This window comes from Lepus europaeus, chromosome 14, assembly GCF_033115175.1.
Source record: "Lepus europaeus isolate LE1 chromosome 14, mLepTim1.pri, whole genome shotgun sequence".
NCBI lineage: Eukaryota > Metazoa > Chordata > Mammalia > Lagomorpha > Leporidae > Lepus > Lepus europaeus.
Genome location: NC_084840.1, coordinates 20,372,112 through 20,393,343, shown reverse-complemented (window position 1 = coordinate 20,393,343; position 21,232 = coordinate 20,372,112). Strand labels below are relative to the sequence as shown.

Here is a 21,232-nt window from a genome sequence, read left to right as displayed (position 1 = left end):
AGGCAGGATGGAGCAGCTCACTCAGCCCACACATCCCAGCGCATCTGCTCATCTAAGCATGTCCCAGGAATTTCCCGAGACCCAGACAGTAGACAGACCAGTCCCCGTCAGACGCGATCACCCTGCCACACACCAGACCACCCCATAAGGAATTTCAGGGTCGGGTTTCAGCAGATAGGAGCATTACTGTGTCGCATGCGGTTCCGGCCCTGGGTCTGCCTGTCTGGCCCGCTCGCTGCCTGCTGTGGACAGACAGCAGCCACGCCACGTCACAACAACCCTGCCCTTCAAGTCCAGGGTTGCACCTTGGCTGGGCCAGGGGAGATCTCTTCTCTGGAGTCATCCTTGGCTTGTGGGATGCAGATGGTAGCCACGGAAGTGGAAATGGGGGTGAGGGAGGTCCAAGAGGTTGCAGGCGCTGGGCCCCCACTGATGTCCGTCACCAGGGTGCTGGTCATGGAGGGAGACCAGACACAGGCAGCTGCTTTCACTCCAGTCCTTGGGTTCCACTGAGCGTCCCTTTGGCCCACAAACATCTACGGAGCAGCTTTTAAGTGCCCAGAGGTAGGCCAGATGTTGCGGACCTCGGGGAATATTCAGTATAGTCTAGGCTGAACTTGGACAGGAATGAGCTTGGGCTCACCTGTGTGATTCTTCACCCTTCTTAGGAGGAAATGTTGGCCAGCTGGTGAATTGCCACCAGTCTCAACTTTAAAAGTCCTGCCTCCAGGAAGCCCTCCAGACCAGCCTCTCCCCTTCTGGGCTAGTAGCTCCCTCCTCTTATATGTCCCCAAGGCATTCCATTCCTCCCTCCATGGAGGATCCGCTTGCTTGTTTGTGTGGTTTTTTTTTTTTTTTTTTTTTTTTTTTTTTGCAAGACAGGATTCTCTGAAGGCAGAAGCCATGCCCATCGTATCACCGTTATATCCCCAGGCCCAGCACCTAGGCTCACCAGCATTTGTAGAATGAAGCGATTGGTAGAAGGCCATAGAACAGGTATTAGAGTCAGGATTAGAACTTGAGTCTCCCAACACTCAGCCTTGTGCCTCCTCTTAAATTACCCTTGCTGGAGGCCAGCATTGTGGTGTAGCCGGTAAAGCCACCACCTGTAACACCGGCATCCCATATGGGTGCTGGTTCCTGCCCCAGATGCTCCACTTCTGATCCAGCTCCCTGCTAATGGCCTGGGAAAGCAGCAGAAGATGGCTCAAGTGTTTGGGTCCCTTTCACCCACATGGGAGACCCAGAAGAAGCTCCTGGCTCCAGGCTTCAGCCTGGCCCAGCCTTGGGCACTGTGGCCATCTGGAGAGTAAATCAGCAGATGGAAGCTCGATCTCTCTCTCTTTCTCTTTTTCTCTCTCTCCCCCCCTTCTTCCTTTTCCTTTCCCTCCCCCGTGTAACTCTGACTTTCAAATAAAATAAATCTTTGTTTTTAAACATTACCCACACTTCGTTTAAAGAGTCCTAATCTGTCTAGATGGGCCCCCAGAAATGGACACAGATCCCAAGAGGAAAGGAAGCAGCAGGTCAAGGGAACTGCCCACTGGGCCTCACTCCATTTCCATGGATAACCCTGACCAACAGTGGCGTGTGTCTGGTAGAGGGAAGAAGGCCAAACTAGCTCTGGCCCCCCAGGGCCTTGCAGATCTGGGGAAGAGAGGGAGAGTTTCTGCCTAAGGTCACAAAGCAGGCAAGGGCTCCCTGAGGGGATGGGACACCCACTGCTCACACTGGACAGGATCGAGGGGCTGATGGGAGCGGGAACGTGGGCAGACATGACACAGAAAACCCAGCCCTGGGGACCTCATCCTCCTGGATGCTGAGCAGGCCCTAACTGCACAGCTGCAGGGACCTTCCTCTGGGGTGTGAGGCAAAGGCTGTGTGCCCAGCAGAGCGGCAATTCAAGCTGGGGCCCTGCCTGCTCGCAGGCCGCGCTCCCCTCAGGGAAGGGGACAAAGGCCTGCTCTCCTCCCTTCTGCCCATAGGCGGGGTCTGAATCCTTTTCTTTTTCGAAAGGCAGAGCGACAGAGAGAGAGGAGGGACGGAGAAAGAGATTTTCCATCTGTTGGTTCAGGCCCTAGATGGCTGCAGCAGTCGGGACTGGGCAAGGCATAAACCAGGAATCAGGAACTCTATCCAGGCCTCCCCTGTGGGTGGCAGGAGCACAGGTGCCTGGTCCATCTTCTGCTGCCTTAGCAGGGAGCTAGATGGGAAGTGATGCAGCTGGGACTCGAACCGGTGCTTCCACATGGACGCTGACATCACAAGCAGCAGCTTAACCCAGTGTGCCATAGCAGCGGCCCTGGTTCTGCTGCTTCTCACCGCCTGTGTGAGTTTGGGCATGATCAAGTTACCAAAAAAGCCAGCAGGGGAATGTCCCTTTCTCCCCATTTAGAGGGAGGAGGAAGGTGGGTGTTTGGCACAGAGATAAAGATGCTGGTTAAGGGGCCAGTGTTGCCATGCGACAGGCTAAGCCACTACTTGGGAGGCCAATATCCCATATCGGAGGGCCTAGTTCGAGTCCTGGCTACTCCGCTTCTGATCCAGCTTCCTGCTGATGCACAGCTAAAGTCCTTGAGTTCGTCACCCAAATCGGAGACCTGGATGGAGTCCCCAGCTCCTGGCTTCAGCTCAGCCCAACCTTGGCCATTGCAGGCATTTGGGAATGAACCAGCAGATGGGAGATCTCTTTCTCTCTTTTTCTCTGTCCCTCTCAAATTAATTAATTAATTATCAAAAATAAAACCGAAACAGCCCCCAACCTACCACCAGATCCCCAAAATAACTGCGAAGAAGACTTTGGGAGAACAGATGTTCACAGATTTAGGGACACCTATTGAAGAACAGGAGCCCAAAATCTCCTTAGGCTGGCCCCACCTCCTGCCCACACTTCATAAACTCCACCATCTCTTGAGGGAGCTCCCTCGGACAAGAGGGAAGCCCTGCCCGGCTAGCAGGGTCGGGGGGGAGGCTGGTCTCACTGCGGACCAGTGGAGTAGGACCCTGGAATGGCTCCCCACCGCATCATGCCCCCCTGCCTGGAGTCGGCCTCTGTTCCACCGGCCCAGCCTGTCCCACCCATCAGCCACACCTCCTGCGTGGACTTACAAAAGTGGTCAAGCGACTTAGCCCAGAGGGATGCAGCCACGCGCTCCCCGGCCTCCTGTGCCTTCTCATTCCTTGCCTCTTGCCAACTGAGAAGGCAGCACAGTGGAACAACAGGTGGCTCCGACCCAGCGGCTCAGAGAGCAGGTCCCAGGGTTTTCAGCCAAGCAGCCTCCACGGCAGTCCCCGGCCCCCACCCCCACCCCGTCTCTGTCCCTCAGGGGCCCAGGGGGGCAGGGCTCCGTTGGCCCCATTGACATCTTGGTCAGACACGCCGCGGGGAGGAGGCGGGGCCGGGGCCCAGCAAGGCCAATGAGGGCCGCTCTGGTCACGCGCCGCCGGAGGCCCAGCCAATGGGCGCTGTGGGGCGTGGCCAGCGCCTCCGGCTCACCGCGTTTATAGCCACTGGGAACGCGGCGCTCTCCAGCGCGCTCGGGTGCGGCAGTGGGCTCGCGGTCCGAGTGTGGGACTTGCGCGGCGGGCTCCAGCGTTCCCGGCGAAGCCGACCGAGGCCTTCTCCGCCCTCGCCCGCCTCCTGCTCGCCATGGAGTCGCTGGCCTTCTCCCGGAGGCTCGGCTCGGCCCCCTCGGCCGTCGCCGTCCTGGCCGACGGGCTCATCAAGTCGCCCAAACCCTTGATGAAGAAGCAGGCGGTGAAACGGCACCACCACAAGCACAACCTGCGGCACCGCTACGAGTTCCTGGAGACCCTGGGCAAGGGCACCTACGGCAAGGTGAAGAAGGCGCGCGAGAGCTCAGGGCGCCTGGTGAGTGCGGCTCCCTCTCGCGGCGCAGGGGGCGGCGGGCCGGGGGCCACGCAGCTGCATCGCGCGGGCGTCGTGTGTGTGTGTGTGCGTGCGGGGACCGTCCGCGGCGGTCCGCGATTGTAGGTGGGGACGGGGCTCGTGGGCCGAAAACCTCAGCAACACCAGACCGCGTGCCCCTAAGGGAAGATGGGACTTGGGCTGGGTTTCTTTTGGAGCTGAGTGGAATGGGACGGAGCAGGAGGCACCTGCTCTTAGCGGGGGCTTGGTAAGCGTGCGTGTGTGTGGCTGAGTGGCTGAGGCGTGGAGTTCGCCATCCCTAAAGCCCGGCAGCCCCGCGTGCTGCGAAGGTGTGCGCAGGGCTGAGTGTGCACAAGGCGGACAGCTTTCCAGCTCTGAGACTGAATGGAAGCTCGCTGGGACGGGGTTTTTGATTCTGGGAAATATGAAACCTACGGGACTGGGGCCTTTTCAGGAACTTGGCCTGTGGATCTGGAGTGTGTGTGCGGCAGTCAGAGTAATTTCTGTGTCCCTGAGCAATTCCCTCTGTATTATTTTCACTTTCCCCTTCTGCAAAAGCAGAGAGAAAACACAACCTACCTCACAGGCTGCTATGAAAGTTGATTAAGATGGGCGAGTGAACTTAAACTGTTGCTGACACATAGACCTTGCCGTGAGAACTCGTATTTGTATCTGGTGAGGTCGGCCCTGGCTGGATGGCACACTTGCCAAAAGCTAGTGGTTACCTGTGGCTCTCAGATTTGAGTGCCATGTGCATGGGAGTCACCTAGAGTTTGTGCTTAAACTCCTTCTCTCCCCACCCAGAGGAATTTCTTCACAAGCCTAGGATAGGGCCATATAACCTGTTTTTAACAAGCCTTTTAGAGCAGGTGGTGTAAGGATGGTTGGGCTGTGTGTGTGGCCAGGGTTTGTCCCATTGGCCGGGGCAGCCGCCGCCTTCCCAGCGTGTGTTTGCTTTTGCAGCCAGTAGCCGGTTTGAAACTCAAGAAGTGGTTTCATTGGTGAAGGGAGTCGATGTTGGGGAAAGGGCTGGATTATGGTCCCATCAATAAGGCCGAGGGTGTTTTTCCGGCTAACGCCTGGCACGGTCCCCAGCTGCCTGCTGCCAGGTTACAGCTCTTGGGCAATTGTGTGCTTCCTGGCTTTCCTTTTCTTTCTCTTTCCATAACGTGGGAAGGCCCAGGGAGGCTGCAGGCCTGAGGCCGCTGGGCCCAGGCTTTGTCAGGGGCTCAGCTGGAAAAGAGCTGCTCGTGGCTTGGGTGCCCCTTGCTGGGGGCAGGGGGAGACTGGGTCCAGGGGACAGGTGGGGTGTGCCCAGAATCAAGGAGCTGGGATTCACACTGAGATCCCATCACTCTGTGTGTGTGCATGTGTGTGTGTGTGTGATAAAGACAGTTTTCCTTTGATTTTGGAGTGAAATAAACCAGCTTTCGGTTTTCAAACCTCAGTAGCTCTAGGCGGGATTCCAGCCCTTATTACGTCAGAATAGAGAGAATTCAGAAGAAACTCCCTGGCCTCATCCTCTTGCTGTGCCTAAGGAGCCAAGGTTGGTGGGCAGGGACCTCCTCTGAACCTCCCGGACCGGCAGACCACCCAGCACTGTTGCTAGGAACTTGCTAGGGCTCTCCCCTCGGAAAGCAGCTTCCGGTGGATTTCTCTTCCCCCCACTCACCCCCCACCACCCTCCCTGAGCAGAGACCTCTCAGGGTACTTCCGGGGGGTGGGGTGGGATCAGAGACAAGAAAGCTGCCCAAGACCTCCTCCCAAACTACTCGAGATTGTTGGGGGGGCCCCCACACTTCAAGGACAGCCTGTGGGTGGCTTCTACCCCATGTTCTCTCCCACTCACCCTGCCTGGGTGGAACTGCCATTGGCCAGATGGGACCTGCAGAGGGAAGGAGGGGCAGGTGGACAGGACTAATAGCTGCTCCAAGAGGGCATCAAAGGAAAAACAAATATTTGCTCTGGATCTTGGATATTTTCCTAGCACCCAAATGACACTTCCTCCTGTGGTTCTCCCAGCTCCCCTCCCCCTAAAGACAAAAACACGTGCCTGGGCCCCAGATCGGTAGAGTCCAGCAAAGCCTTTGCGACCATCTGCCTGGAAGTCTGACCTCCCAGGGGCACCGTGAGGGCAGGGCAAGCGGGCACGCTCCGAGGCCAGGGCGCCTCTGCCTTTTATGTACGGAGTTGTCCCGTGGGATTTCAAAGTATTGCAAATGAGGCAGTCTGTTTCCTCCACTGGTAGGTGGGGACGCAGACCCGAGAGGAGCAGTGTCTGCCCAGTGTCTGCCTAGTGGCAAGCCTGCATGGTCAGCTCCTGCCGTGTCCAGCTGAGGCCCTGGATGACCAGGGGCTGAGTCCTGGGCTGGGAATTGGCCTTGAGATGAGCCCGGGCTTGCCTCTGTGCACTGTCATTCCAACCACTTCTGCTGCCTTTCTCAGCGCCCCAGGCGATGCTCCGGGTGGGAGGAGGCACAGGGAACCGCCCCTCCCACCCCCACACACACTGACTCTGTTGAGGGATCCTGGGTAGCGGAATTACACAACTAGCTTTTCAATCGGGCCTGTCTAGGAGGCTCAGGGTTAAGAGAAGAGAGCTCAGATGGCAGCCCCATTGCTTCCCTGCTGTGGGCACTCTCTACCTCAGTTTTCCCATCTGTAAAGTGGCGCTGTAAGAGTCCTGCGTTCTCCAGGGGTTAAAGATGATCTGTGTACAGTGCCCAGCACAGCGTCTGCCACCAGTGTTCTCACCCTCCCCTCCTTCCCCAGCCCCTGCCATCTGGATCCGTCCAGCCCAGAGAAAGCGGGTGGATGGTGCTCAGCTTCCTAAAGCCACACTGCCTTGTCCTCTGCTTTGTTCAGACTCCTCAATGCTCCTTTGGCCCCAGCTCCAGAGAAGGGCTCCCGCCTGGCCAGCTGCCAAAGGCTTGCTCCTCCTGCACCTGCCTGCTCAGCACCGGGGAGGGAGGCTGTAGGCGGCTCTTGTCCTTGGGTTCCAGCCAAGCCACACAAGAGGGCTGGGCAGGGAAGCTCTTGCCTGCACACTGGCAGAAGGGACTGAGAGTAGCGGGGGGGGGGGGGGGCGGGGGGGGCGGCACACTGTGGGGCTCAGGCTCCCCTCAGAGCCCGTTCCTGCTCCTGGCCTGTCATCTGGCAGGTCTGGTGGCATGGCGAGTCACCCCTGTGCCCACCTCCACTCTGCCCAGTCTAGGCCAACCTGGCCCAACCTCGCCTCCGCTATCAAAGTGGGTCATCCTCCACCTCCTTGCCCCGCCTCCCAGACAGCAGCTGCTCTGGGAAAAGCCAGAGAGGAGTCAAAAATTTTGGCTGCAGCTCTGGGCAACAACTATGACCAGCGATGTCCAGCTTACAGCTTCTCTCCTGGTACCTGGGTTCTTGGGAGGGAGGCGGTATTTACCAGCTGAACCCCAGCACCCACCTCTGCAAAGGAGCGGGTAGGTTTGTCTGTGAGTGGGGTGGGGGTGGCTGGTGGTCCCACACAGCCTGGCCCAGGCCAAATGTGGAGCATGCCTTTCTCCAGGGTGGGAGGCCGGACAAGGCGTCTCCAAGGATGACCCACTTTCATCTTCTGCGATGGCAGCATCTGCGGGTGACACCTTCCATTTTAGGTCCTGGCTCTGATGCACGTGTTGGGAGCCTTGGAAAAGTCAGTGCCCTTTCTTGGCCTTCAGTGTTGCCATTCGCACCACGGTGTAGGGAATTCCACCTGCTGCCTTTCCAGCACGCTGGGGCACAGAGGCAAGAAAGTCATTGGAATGGTATCAGTGGGAATTAATGCTCAGGTTCTGTGGCCACAGGATAGATGCTCTGAGCAGGCCCCATCCTGGAACAGTAGCAGGGGATCCATTTCTATTTAAAAGTATTTACTTTATTTATCTGAAAGGCAGAGTGACAGAGAGAGACTCAGAGAAAAAAAATCTTCCATCTGTTGGTTTACTTTCCCAAATGCTGGCAGCAGCCAGGACTGGTCCAGCCTCGAGTCGGGAGCCCTGGACTCAATCTGTGTCTCCCATGTGGGTGGCAGCCCGGGCCCAAGCACTTGGGCCATCTTCCACTGCCTTCCTAGGAGCTGTTAGCAGGGCGCTGGATCAGAAGTAGAGCAGCCGGGACTCCCCTGGCTGGGAGCTGGCATCGCAAGTGTCGGCTTAACCTGCTGCGCCACAACGCCAGCCCTCAGATAACCCGTTTCTGAAGTACTCAGCGTAGACACTGGAGTTTGAGGGGAGCTTGGAGGTCCTTTCTATCCTTTGCTCAAAGCTTTCTTCCTGCCTGGAATACCCTCGGCTTTAGCAAACCTCATTTATCCATCAAAGTCTCAAACTCTCTTCTCCCAGGGATGCTTTCCCCTGCTCCTCCAAGCAAAGCAAGCTCCGGGCGGTGCCTCTGGAGCCCCTCAGCAGCAAGGGTCCCAACTGCCACGGGTCACACGGTACCGGAGGTGGCTGCGGTGTTCTGCCGCCGCCAGGCTGAGGGCCGGCCTGCAGGGACTGAATCTCCAGCCCCTAGCACAGTGCCAGCCCCCGGCAGGCATTAGCAGCTACTTGGAGAGTCTGAACCCTTTCGCTTGTCAGATGAGGACCTTAAAGCCAGCCAGTCTAATTAACCGATCATATAAGTGCCTTGTCTTAAGTTGCAGAGTTCGATAGAGGAAATAAGGGCTCCTGGGCTCTTGAGGCTTGCTCCACGGCTCGGGTGTTTATGCCTGCATTGGCATCTTTGGGCCTGATTGTCCTTCCCAGTCTGAGCAGGGAGGCCCCGTAGTACACTGCATAAACTCGGATACTCTGGAGAGAAGGGGCGATATTAATAATTATACGAGGACAAGCCAGGGCACGTGCCCTTCTTGCTTCTGGGTAATCCACGCAGCTGCTGTTGTCCTCTTCTTTGGCTTTCGTCAGCTTATTTTTATTCTAGAAAATAGTTTCTCCGGCTACCTTGCAGATGAGAACAAAGGTCCTGAAAAGGTCGACTCCTCCCGAGGCTGGGAAGAAGAGGGGAAAATCTTATCTGGGCACTGTGCCTATCAGTCAAAGATCAGCCCAGCAACTTAACCAACAAATATTTATTTGTGACCTATGGTCACCGGTCAACCGTATGCAGAGCTCTGTCCAGGCCTGAGCTGGTGGTGTGTCTAATTTAGTTTGACAGGCTGAGCCAGCAGCTAGCCAGAGGCTTGCCTGTGGGGCTGGGATGGGTTGGGGAGCAGAGGCCAAGCTCCACAGGGCAGTGATCCGTCAGTCGCCTGCTTGCTCGGGTGGAGGCCTGATGACACAACTTGGTTCCTCCCTGGGAAGTCCAGCCCAGCTGGGACCAAGTGTAGATAGCTGGGTGTGTGTGTGTGTGTGTGTGTAGGGGGTCCTTCCCCTACCCCTGAGGCTAGGATACAGGCTTACAGGAGGGTGGATGTGTTCACTGGAGGTTAGGAGTTCTGCTGTAGACTCTCTGGCTTCCAGTGTTGAAGGAGATCCACCCTAGAGTTCTACGTGCGCACCTCCACCCAGCCAGGCTCAGGTGTCACCCTGAGCACCTCTTTTCTTTAGGGAGACTGATTTCTTTGAGGCTTTGTCTTCAGGGCTCTGTCCCCCGAGTCTGACGATTAGCTCACTGTATGTTTGTGCACTCACGGCTGTACATGCAGGATGTGCCTAGTTTTGCATGTGGGTACATCACAAGCTCTCAATTTTTTTTAGTTAATTTGTTTATTTGAAAGGCAGAGTGACAGAAAGAAAGGGAGAGGCAGTGAGGAGAGAGAGATTTTCCATCTGCTGATTCCCTCCCCAAATGGCTACAACTGGGGCTGGGCCAGGCCAAAGCTAGGAGCCAGGAGCAGGTCTCCATGCAGGTCTCCCACATGGGTGGCTTGAGCGGTCACCTGCTGCCTGCCAGGGTGCGCATTAGCAGGACGCTGGATCGGAAGCGGAGGCAGGGCTGGATCCCAGGCGCTCCGAGTGGGATGCTCCACAATGCCCCTACTCTGAAATGCTTTTCATGGCCTAGATGCGATCCCTGCTTGTTTTGACTATCCACCGATAAACATTTTATGGGCCTTTGTTTCTGAAGAGCTCCTAACACTTTGTGATTTTACAAAGAATTTTACAGAGAAACTAGTTCAGTAAACTCTCCCGTTCCAGGAGGGGCAGTGGGCTGCAGAGGGTCGTGGGATTCAAGCCCTTCACCCCTCCCCCCACACGGCCACCCCACTGACAGCCCCGAGCTCACTGGGGACAGAGGCCAGGCTGGAGCCCAAGGCGGGAGTGGGGGTGGGGGGTGGTGTGGGCGGGCAGCCCCGTCCCCTGCAGCTGCAGCGGGGCCTCTCGGGGCCGAGGCTCCATGGTGACCATCCCTCCCACCGGCCATTGTCCTCGCTGCCCCTCTCGGGCAGGCGGAGCGCGGGGCCTCCGCGTGTCCCCGGCAGCCGCAGCTCCGGGGCGCGGGGCGCGCCGCCCTGGCGTTGCCGGGGTGACGGCCGGGGCTTTGTGAGCGGCTCCTCGGGCGGGATTAGGGCTGTTCCGCATTCCTGTGCCGAGCGCGGGCGGAAGCCATTGTCTGCTCCCGAGCCTTGTGAAAGGGGGATTAGAGGCCGCCCCGAGCGGGGCCTTCCTTTCTTCTGGGTCCCTTTGAGTCCGGAGAGGAGGCCCGCCCTCCGGGGGCACCGGCGGGGGCGCGGGTGTCCGCGGGCGGTGTCTGCAGAGCCCCCGAGCCGCGCGTGTGTTCACCACTGCGCCCTTGCGCAGCACCTGCCGGGAACTGACCGGGCCCGGACACCCCGCCCCCACCCCGCCGCGCCCGGGGGCCCGGGACCCTCGGAGGACTCAGTTCGGAGAATCGGACAGGGACGCCCGTCAGACGTCTTAGCGCACCTGCCTAATCCACAGGAAACAGGCTCTGAGACCGGGCTGGGTCCTGCCCACGGGGACAGGGACCTGGGGAGCCCGGGTCCCCTGGTGGCGCACTCCAGGCCCCCGGCGCCGCTTGCTGTCATTAGCTCCCTTCCCGGCAGTCGCCGCCCTTGCTGCTGGGTGGGGTGCAGCAGAAAGGATACCTAGAGCTGCTAGGCCCTTCCCCCATTTCCGCACTGCCCACTGGCTCACTCACTCCTGTCCCCACCGCAGGGCCGGCCCCAGGGCTTCACCCTCACTTGGCATTTCTCCCTGACGCAGGGAAATCACCTGGCCTGGAGAGGCTGCTCTTTTTTTTTTTTTTTTTTTCTTTCCATGATTAGAGGTGATTTTTAATATATATAAATATATATATATAATAAAATGTGCCATTTTAGTGAAAATTTCAGCGGTCTAAGCACATTCCTGATGTGTGAACCATCACCACTCTCCATTTACACTTTAGCATCATTCCAAACAGCAGCTCTGTTGCCATTAAATCTTAAGTCCCCAATGCGCCCCCCACCCCACCCCTGCAATGTCCCGCTCTCTGTCTCCATGACTTGCCTGTTCTAGGTACCACATGGAAGTAGCATAATAAAGTGTGTGTCCTTGGGTGACCGACTTCTGTCATGTAGCATAACATTTCTGAGGTTTGTCCATTGGGAACGGTTAGAATTTCGTTCCTTCTCCTGGCTGGCTAATATCCCGCTGTGTAAATATACCAAGTTTGTCCGTTCGCTGATTGATGGACACTTGGGTTGTCTCTACCTTTTGGCTAGAGACTGGTTGTTTATAGCAGGCAGAGTGCCTTGGCAGAAGCAACCAAACGTGGAGAAGAAGGGCCAGTAATCTAACTGCCCTCCACCCCCACCCCAGCCACGCTGGTGCCAGTTAGTGACCCAGTGGCTCTGGGCAGGTCATTTAACCTCCCTGGGTCCCAGGTTCCTGAACTGGGAGTTTCCCGCATGCACTGGCCATGCTTGCTGTGCCAACCTCCCGGAGCTGCTGTGAGGCCCAGTGCATTTTCTAATGCCACAGTTGTGCAGCACCCACTGTGTACTGGGCCCTGTGCTCAACGCCAAGGACCCAGCTGCGAGAAAAGCAAGCCCAGTGTTACGCTCGAGGTGCACGTGGCCTTTGTAAACCCGGAAGCATCAGCCTCGGGCATGCGGGAGGCCACCTTCCTTGTCCATCTGAGTGAGGGTACGGTGGCCCCACTGCACCTAACCCAGGTGGGGACCTCTGGAGAGAGGGGCTCCCCAGCCTGTCTGCCACCCACCCTGGGCACGGGGCAGGGGACTTCTCTGGGGGTGTCCTGTGGGCTCTGCAGCAGCTGCAGGCACACCCTCAGTCGCCTGTATTCTCTATTCCCAGGTGGCCATCAAGTCCATCCGGAAAGACAAAATCAAAGATGAACAGGATCTGATGCACATTCGGCGGGAGATAGAGATCATGTCGTCGCTCAACCACCCCCACATCATTGCCATCCACGAAGGTGCGGCGCTGGGGCGTTTGGAGCTGGGGGCCGGGGTGTGTGTGTGTGTGTGTGTGCATGTGTGCGTGTGCGCATGTGCAGTAGAGGTTGGAGCAGATGACTCAAAGACCTACAAAGGCACGAGCTTTGAAGCTGGGTAGTACCTGGATTTGAAACCCAGCTGTCTGACCCCCGGCCACTCATCTCATTTCATGTGCCTGGGCCTTGGTTCCTCATTTGTGGCCCTGCGGCTTCCTCGTTTGTAAGACGGAACGAGCCCACCTGCGTCACGGGGTGGTTGCAAACATAGAACTGCATGATGTCACCCAGTGCTCCGCTCCTAGGAGGTACTCAAGGAATGGCTCCCTCTTTGAACACTGCCTCCCAGCCTGGTGAGATCCCGAGCAGTCCGGGGGCCTCTGAAACACACTGCACCCGTCTCTGGCATGTGGGTGCTGTGCTTCCTAGAGCCAGGCCTCCCCGAATCTGGCCCGTGCTCTGAGTCATTCCCGCCACAGGGCTGGCTTGCGCCTCTCTGCGCAGCTCCAGCCTCCTCTTCTCTGACATCAGTGCTGGTCTCGCCGCTCCAGCTGCCCTCCGCCCTGTGGCCCAGACAACAAAGTGAGCAAGAGAGGGTGCGGAGGGGAAGAGGGGCAGCGCCCTCCCACACACACCTGTCTGTGCCGAGCCTTTACATAATGTCAGGTGGCTGGGAACACAGGGTGACGGTGGCAGCAGGAGGCCCCTCTGTCTGAATATTCTGGGTGTGTGGGGGGGGACAAAGAAGTCTGCACTCCCAGGTTCTGTTCATAGGAAGAGCCAGGGCAGAGCTGCTGGCCTGGCCCCGTGGCCTGAGCCTGTCCCATGGGTGCCCAGGCAAGTGGCTGAGAAGGCTAATTGTCTTTCTGGGGACTTCCCTCAGGGAAGAGGGGGTAGACGACAACGCATTGGCGAAGCCAGGCAGGCAGTGTGCGTGCACCTGTGTGTCTGGCATCTCCCCCACATTACGGCTGGGTCTGGGAACTGAGCTCTGAACTCAGGATGTGGTTTCCCTTGCACCCCAGATTCCACAGTTGCAGGGTCATCACAGCTGTGTCTGGAAGGGCTCCCGCAGGTTCATCCCCAACCCCCTGCATGCTGCAGCGCTGTGGGCTGGAGCGAGGCACCTCCAACCCTGCTGCTTTCCAAAATGCACCCTGGCTGGCTCTTGACCCGCAACTTCCTGGCACAGAGACCGCATGTACCCCCGGAGTGATATCCAGAACCACAGGGTGGGGTCTTAGCCAGGCACCCCCAGGAGGCAGGGCCACCATGGGTCAGGGCCACTTACCTGTGTTTTCCCGGAAGAAAGCAAACACAGCCCTTCTGGCCTTGTATCCTGTTGCCTGGGAGCTGGGTCTGCTCTGAGGGGAAGATCCTCTCTCAGCTCCTGCTCACAGGTCGCATAGCAATGGCCCTGGGCCCGGCTGAGCAAGCCAAACTCCTAGGACCCGTTTAGCACGAAGATGCAGTGTCAGGGACCACATGTTCTGACACACACCCAGTTGAAGGGCCAGTTTGGTGAACCAGTTGCTCCCGACGTTACCAGTAGACTGGAGCCAGGACAGAGCTGGCAGTGCAAGAAGACCCCTCTCCTACACGTGGAGGGGGGCCAGCAGAGGGCGAGCTGAGTGCCAGGAACCCAGGCAGTCTGTTAATTACCAAATGTGTAGTGCCTGCTTCTGTGAGTGAGGCCTCGTCCACGGGGCCCTGGCCCGGATGCTCCCCGATGCGGGGAATGGGTATCTGGGCTCTGCGTGGTGCCTTTCTTTCTTTTTTTTTTGAAATCTGTTTCTCATCCTGGTCCTGTGCAGTTGCCATGATTATCCCACTTTTCCAGTGAGGAAACCAAGGCCCAGTCTCAGATCACCCAGCAAAGCTGCATTCGTACTGCTCCATCTGGAAAAGATTTGCCCAATGTCACAATGGTGAAAAAGTATGCAGTTCTGAGCCTTCCGTCCTCAGCCAGCGGTGCCCCCCGGGAGGCTGCAGAACCTCACAGCCCGAGTTTCCAGGGAGAGAGAGGGTGTGCCACCGCCACCCGTCTGAGCTCATTGCTCCAAGGCCCTTCGCTTCCCCTTCTTCGCCAGCCTGCGGCCCCATTAGCAGACATCCCTACAGGGAGGTCTCGTCTGGTGTGTGACCGGGGCGGGGGGACGACAGTGCGCTCTGGCAGGGCCTGACGTCCCCGGCGTCCTTGCTCCACGCAGTATTCGAGAACAGCAGCAAGATCGTGATTGTCATGGAGTACGCCAGCCGGGGCGACCTGTACGACTACATCAGTGAGCGGCAGCGGCTCAGCGAGCGCGACGCCCGGCACTTCTTCCGGCAGATCGTCTCCGCCGTGCACTACTGCCACCAGGTGGGCCAGGGCACGGTGCGTGGGGCTCGGGGGCTGGCTTGTACCAGAGAGATTCCAGGGTCACACAGGGAGACAGTGGCACAGGCAAGGCTGGATTCTGGGCTCTGGGACAGAGAAATGTGGGTATCTCTGTCTCTGAGTCCCTCGGCCGGGATGGGGGGCCATCCTGTGCTCAGATGAGACCCCTCAGCCCCGTCCCTTTCCGGGTGACCCTCCCCTGACTGTACCCCCTGTGTCTTCCAGAACGGGGTTGTCCACCGAGACCTCAAGCTGGAGAACATCCTCTTAGATGCCAACGGCAATATCAAGGTGAGTCCCTGCCGCACTTCCTGAAGCTTGCCCTCCCCTCCCTGGCTTTTCTGCCCTGTCCCCAGTCAGGCAGCCCTAGGGTCTTAGTGGGCTCCTACAGTTGTTGGGATTTGCTCGGGTCGGACTTCTGTGTCGGTGCCAGTTGGGACCTCATTCACCTGCACCACAGATCATTTGTCGGCTGGAGATGAGGGTGCCGCTTGCACAGGGCCTTGGGCTGGCGAGTGGCCAAGCTGGGCTAGCTAGGACCAAAGTTTCCAACTCCCAGATATGTGTTCTTTTGATGTCACAAAGCTGGTGGATCTTGATCAAAGGTTAACTTTGACGTGACCTTGTGCCCAGCAGAGAGAGGCGCGTGGCCTGAGACGTCCCCGCCCCACCCATACATGCACACTGGCACGCACGCACGCACTAAGGTAACCCTTTGGCACTTGTCCCCACGGACAGGCCCTCGAACACCAGCTTCCTGCTTCCTGCAGCCACAGCACTGCCATGTCTGGGAAGTGAAATTTAGCTCAGGAGAAATTCCTATTGATGGGATAAGCTGAGACCTTAGGGCCAGATGGCAAGAGCTGGCTCAGGCAGGGAGACTGGCCCTGCAGGCACCTGGGGGTGACTGTATGCTCTGGTCCTCCCCAGAGTCCTCCTGAATCCAGGACATAGCGGGTTTTTGTTTTTTAAGATATATTTATTCGAAAGGCAGAGTTAAAAAGAGAGAGAAAAAGAGACAGAGAGAGAGAGAAAGATCTTCCATCCTCTGGCTCACTCCCCAAATGGCCACAATGGCCAGGGCTGGGCCTGTCCAAAGTCAAGAGCCAGGAGCCTCCTCTGGGTCTCCCATGTGGGCGCAGGGGCTCAAGCACTTGGGCATTTCCCACGCGCATTAGCAGGGAGCTGGATCAGAAGTGGAGCAGCTGGGACTCGAACCAGTGCCCACAGGGGATGCTGGCACTGCAGGTGGCAGCCACACCCACCACACCACAGCCCCAGCCCCCAGGACGCATTTTCTTCAGTAGTTCTTGACCTGTGCCCTGATGAGTTCTGGTACTGAGTTCATTGGCCTTACCCAGCCAATTCCCGGAGCAGGTGGGGCTTGCTTTGATGCCAACCAAGAGGAAGGTGGCCAGAGCGATAAACCCACATAACGTAGACAGGCAGGAGCTTTCCTACCCATACCCATCATGTGCCTCCTACGGCCTTTGCCTGCTCGCTGCTGGGATAGATAACAAGTAATAAAGCCATAAAGAAAGGAGCCCGAGTTTCACAAACACCCTCCCCACCCTGGGCACACATGGCCCTGTGGTGCGGTGGTGGGGTGATGAGCAGCCGGGCATTGGCCTCAGCCTCTGTCTGAGGGCTGATGGGAAAGGGTCCCCCGAGGAGCGAGAGCACAGCAACCTGCGGGAAGGGGCCTTGGCCTGGGCACAGGCACAGCCTGGTCTTTGTTCTGCCCTCACCATTGCTTCTTGGCTATACTGGGCTGACCCCAGGTCACAGCCACCACCTTCCCACCCAGGTGTGGACAGAGATCTGAGCTCCTTGCTAGGAGGGGCAGTTCCAGCCTGCTTACCTCCGGCTTGCCGTTGAGGGCCTTGGTGTTGGCACCAGGAGCTGGCTCTCACCCGCCGTCGGGCCGACCCTCCTCTGGTCAATAAGTGCCCATGGAGCCTCATTGGGGTCTCACCTGTGCTGGGGAGGGGGGACAGCATGGGCGTGTGCAGTTGTGGCTGGGAGGCAGCACTGATGAGCAGGGGCTCAGGGCAGCAGGGGGACCTGGAGGGCTTCCCAGGGGAAGATCCCAGGGCAATGGAAGCCTCCCTGGGGGGTGGGCTTGCAGGATCAGGAGGGTGTGCATGAGCAGGGGGAGCACTCTGGGGTAGCTCATAGCTGAGCAAAGGGATCTGGGGGCCAGTGACGAGCCGGGAGTCCCCACTCTGCCACCTTGTGCTCCCCAGGGCTCATTCTTCCAGGGCCTGAGCTCCATGGACAGTGCCTGATGTGGGATAAGGTCCTGGGGTCTGTTTCCTCTTGCTCGGTTTCCCCTAGCTCCGGAGAGGGGTGGGCTGAGAGCTGCAGAACAACCCAGGCCTTGGCCTGACCGTGTCCACGTTTGACCCAACCCTACAGATTGCCGACTTTGGCCTCTCCAACCTCTACCACCAAGGCAAGTTCCTACAGACGTTCTGTGGGAGCCCGCTCTACGCCTCACCCGAGATCGTCAACGGGAGGCCGTACACAGGTCCAGAGGTTAGTGTGTCCTCCTCTGCCAGCCCGCCCCAGCCATCCGCTGTGACATCAGATACACGGGCCCGCTTTCTACTTGGAACTCAATCGGTCCTCCCCCAGAGCCGCTGCTTGCCAGGCCAGCATCCGCTCAGAAACCCAGAGGTGGCAAAGCTGGAACTAGAACAGAGGCCCCCGACTCCCGTCTGGCCCCTTGCCCCTTTGTTTTTTTTTTTTGTTTGTTTGTTTTGTTTTTTTTTGTTTTTTTTTTTTTGACAGGCAGAGTGGACAGTGAGAGAGAGACAGAGAGAAAGGTCTTCCTTTTTGCCGTTGGTTCACCCTCCAATGGCTGCCGCGGTAGCGCGCTGCGGCCGGCACACCGCGCTGTTCCGATGGCAGGAGCCAGGTGCTTCTCCTGGTCTCCCATGGGGTGCAGGGCCCAAACACTTGGGCCATCCTCCACTGCACTCCCTGGCCACAGCAGAGAGCTGGCCTGGAAGAGGGGCAACCGGGACAGGATCGGTGCCCCGACCGGGACTAGAACCCGGTGTGCCGGCGCCGCAAGGCGGAGGATTAGCCTGTTGAGCCACGGCGCCGGCCCCTTGCCCCTTTGACTCCGCCCCAGCCTCCAGTCCAAGCTCCCCCATGTGACGCAAGAGGGGCATCCGTCAGAGCCACCCCACCCTGGCCGGGAAGGGGAGGCTCCGGACAGCATCTCCCCCAGAGCCTCAGTGCCCCCGTGTCCCGGGTTCGAGGGGGTGCTCATCCTCTGGTGACCGACTCCAGGGTCCCAGCGTGTCCCTTCTGTTCCGTGGTGTTGAGGGTGAGGCTGGCGGCCATTCCCGCCCGGCACTGCTCAAGCATCCTGGCTGATCCTCTGTCTCTGGCTGATCCTGCAGGTGGACAGCTGGTCCCTGGGCGTTCTCCTCTACATCCTGGTACATGGCACCATGCCCTTTGACGGGCAGGACCACAAGACGCTGGTGAAGCAGATCAGCGATGGGGCCTACCGGGAGCCCCCGAAGCCCTCTGGTGAGTGGATGGCACTTCCTTCCCTATGGGCATGGTGGGTTGTCTTTGGGAAGTGCATCCTAAAGTCTAGCTTAGATCTCCTTGCTACAGTTGCCCCATTTCCTATTGCTTCTGTCCTCGTCCTCAGGAATCCTTTGTCTTATGATGGAGGAGAAGAGAGTGTGCACAGACAAGGGCTAATGACGGGGTCACCGTCCTGAGGGGTGGTGGAGCAGAGCGGTGACAGCAGAGTCAATTCAGGGGCACCCAGTGGGGAGCCAGCTTGGGCCATGGCGCCTCTGGGGCTTGGGGCAGGAGGGGCCGTGTCTGACGCGGGCAAGAGCACTGTCTTAGTTCAAGCAGAGCTGGTCGGCCCCTGCTGTCCTGCTCTCAGGGCCACCAACCCACTGACCGATGCCCTTGTCTTTTGTCTTCCAGATGCCTGTGGCCTGATCCGGTGGCTGCTCATGGTGAACCCCACCCGCCGGGCCACCCTGGAGGATGTGGCTGGTCACTGGTGGGTCAACTGGGGCTACGCCACCCGCGTGGGGGAGCAGGAGGCCGCACACGAGGGTGGACACCCGGGCAGCGACTCTGCACGCACCTCCGTGGCTGAGTGGCTCCGGCGCTCCTCCCGCCCCCTCCTGGGGAACGGGGCCAGGGTGTGCAGCTTCTTCAAGCAGCACGCGCCTGGGGCGGCAAGCACCGGCCCGGGCCTGGAGCGCCAGCACTCGCTCAAGAAGTCACGCAAGGAGAACGATGTGGCCCAGGCCCGCCAGGGCACCCCAGCCGACGACACTGCCCCGCGCTCCGGCAAGAGCAACCTCAAGCTGCCCAAGAGCATCCTGAAGAAGAAGCTGTCAGTCTCCTCGGACCCTCGGGAGCCCGGCCCGGGCCCCGCCAGCGCAGGGCAGGCCGAACCCTTGCTCCCCAAGAAAGGCATCCTGAAAAAGCCACAGCGCGAGTCTGGCTACTACTCGTCCCCGGAGCCCAGCGACTCGGGGGAGCTCCTGGATGCAGGTGACGTGTTTGTGAGCGGGGACCCCCCGGAGCAGAGGGCCCCCCCAGCCTCTGGGCTGCTCCACCCCAAGGGCATCCTCAAACTCAACGGCAAGTTCTCCCGCGCAGCTTCAGATCGCACGGCCCCCACCGCCTTCGGCTCCTTGGACCAACTGGCCTCCCCACGAGCCCCGCCCCGGGCCAGCCGGCCCTCAGGGGCCGTGAGTGAGGACAGCATCCTGTCCTCTGAGTCCTTCGACCAGTTGGACCTGCCCGAGCGGCTCCCAGAGCCCCCGCTGCGGGGCTGTGTGTCGGTGGACAACCTCTCCGGGCTGGAGGAGCCCCCCGCAGGGGGTCCTGGCAGCTGCCTGAGGCGCTGGAGGCAGGACCCCCTGGGGGAAAGCTGCTTCTCCCTGACGGACTGCCAGGAGGTGACACAGACCTACCGCCAGGCCCTGGGGGTCTGCTCTAAGCTCAGCTGAGAGTGCACGGGCAGGCTCCAAGATGCAAGGAACTGGCGGCACCCTAGGGGCGGCGCCTGAGCCCCAGGCCAGGGGCGGGCAGGCAGCCTGCAAAGGAAGCACGGTAGGGGTCTGATGTCTTCAGCCCCAGGAACCAAGATGATAGGCAGAAAGAGTGGAGAAGTAGGCGCAAGGGAAAGGCCTGGGCGTCTTCTCCTGCCTGTGTTTTGTGCACGGGTTAGGGGACAGGGGACAAGCAGGGAGACCTAGAAGGAGCGCCTGCCGTAGCCGTGCCCACCGCTGTCACCTGCTGTGAATGAGTTTTCCAGGTGGCGCCTGCCAAGGGCAGCCTCTTCCCTACTCTTCCTGTGCCCCAGTGGGACTGGCACACACACACACACACACATGCACCCGCCGGCCACTAGAACTGGAACGTGGCGTCTCTGCTGTGCTGGGGGTAGCCTGCGGTAACCCTTCCTTATTTATCCCAGCAGCCAGAGAGCACAGCGGCCGCGGCTCTCTCCCCTTCCCCCTCGAGCCTGAGCCCCCTCAAGTCGCTGCTATGGACCTCAAAGGCTTGGCAAGGCTCGGCCTGCTGTACAGATTTCATCTCAAGGGGGCCCGACTCCTCCGGACCCCACCTGGGACCTCAGAGACTCACAAGTTCTGCCTCTAAACTGCTCCTGAAATCTGGACTATGGATGGATGCACCTCTGGGCTTTCAGACCCTACAGTGTCCTTATTTATTTTTATGTTCTCAACTGTTTTGTTATAAAAAAAAAACAAAAGTGAATCTTGCTGTTTTTATTAATGTGAATGCCGCGTTCTGGGGAGACCCGTGAAGACATCTGAGTTGCGTGTGCAGAGGGAGATTGTTGCGATGATTCCCCTCTGAGCATGGGGAGGGTCGGGTCTGGGACTCCCCATGTCCCATTGCGGTGTCTGGAGGCGTGGAGGCGGGGAGGTGGCCTCCCGCTCTCCTCACGCCACACCCTGACTGTCCACCAAACGATCCGATCCGCTCTGCTTGCTGTGTAACGGGGAAGAGCCACTCCATTAAAACCAGAGGCGAGTGGCAGCCGACCTCCCTCCATCTCTTTGGGGAAGAGTGGAGGCACAGGTCTGTGAGCCTCCCCCTGGGCTGCCCGGTGGGAAATAGAGAAGGTTTATTCAAAACAAAGCAAAGGCCCCCCAGCTCTTAACTGCCCAAAGCAGCTCCAGCATCAGCCATTGCGGGGTGGGGGGAGCAGCCCAGGGCTCTAAAGAGACAACTAGATCCCCGCCCCCACTCTCCCCTTCCTCTCCTCCTGCCCCTCCCCCACTGGCTTGGAGCCCCCTGCTGTCCCCCACAGCCTCTGTTCTCACATCCCCCCCAGAAATCCCCTTTTCCTCCAGTGCCTGGCAGCTTCTCCCCTCCCCCACCCCCTCTGCCAGACTCCTAGAGGAAGTCAGGAATGCATGGAATGTCCGCCCCCCCCCACGGCCCGCCCCCTCGGCCCCCTGCAGAGCATTCCCGGCACGCCAGCTCCATTGAGAAACTCCCAGGCTCCGAGGGCTGTG

At 59.0% G+C, this 21,232-nt stretch overlaps 1 protein-coding gene across 1 annotated transcript; it reads left to right on the top strand.

Annotated features, from left to right (window-relative positions):
- Positions 1 to 3,550: 3,550 nt before the first annotated feature.
- Positions 3,551 to 20,457, top strand: NUAK2 (NUAK family kinase 2). The gene is made up of 7 exons (XM_062210210.1): positions 3,551 to 3,871; positions 12,169 to 12,289; positions 14,518 to 14,669; positions 14,913 to 14,978; positions 17,106 to 17,225; positions 18,101 to 18,233; positions 18,651 to 20,457. The coding sequence occupies exons 1-7, from the start codon at positions 3,650 to 3,652 to the stop codon at positions 19,691 to 19,693; spliced, it is 1,857 nt and encodes a 618-aa protein (XP_062066194.1). The 5' UTR covers positions 3,551 to 3,649; the 3' UTR covers positions 19,694 to 20,457.
- Positions 20,458 to 21,232: the final 775 nt, after the last annotated feature.

Bases quoted from the DNA above. Each gene is read 5' to 3' on its own strand.
- NUAK2 (XM_062210210.1), top strand. From the start codon at position 3,650: ATGGAGTCGCTGGCCTTCTCCCGGAGGCTCGGCTCGGCCCCCTCGGCC. The intron at 14,670-14,912 runs GTGGGCCAGGGC...TGTGTCTTCCAG, and splicing joins CCGTGCACTACTGCCACCAG to AACGGGGTTGTCCACCGAGA. The intron at 17,226-18,100 runs GTTAGTGTGTCC...CTGATCCTGCAG, and splicing joins GGCCGTACACAGGTCCAGAG to GTGGACAGCTGGTCCCTGGG.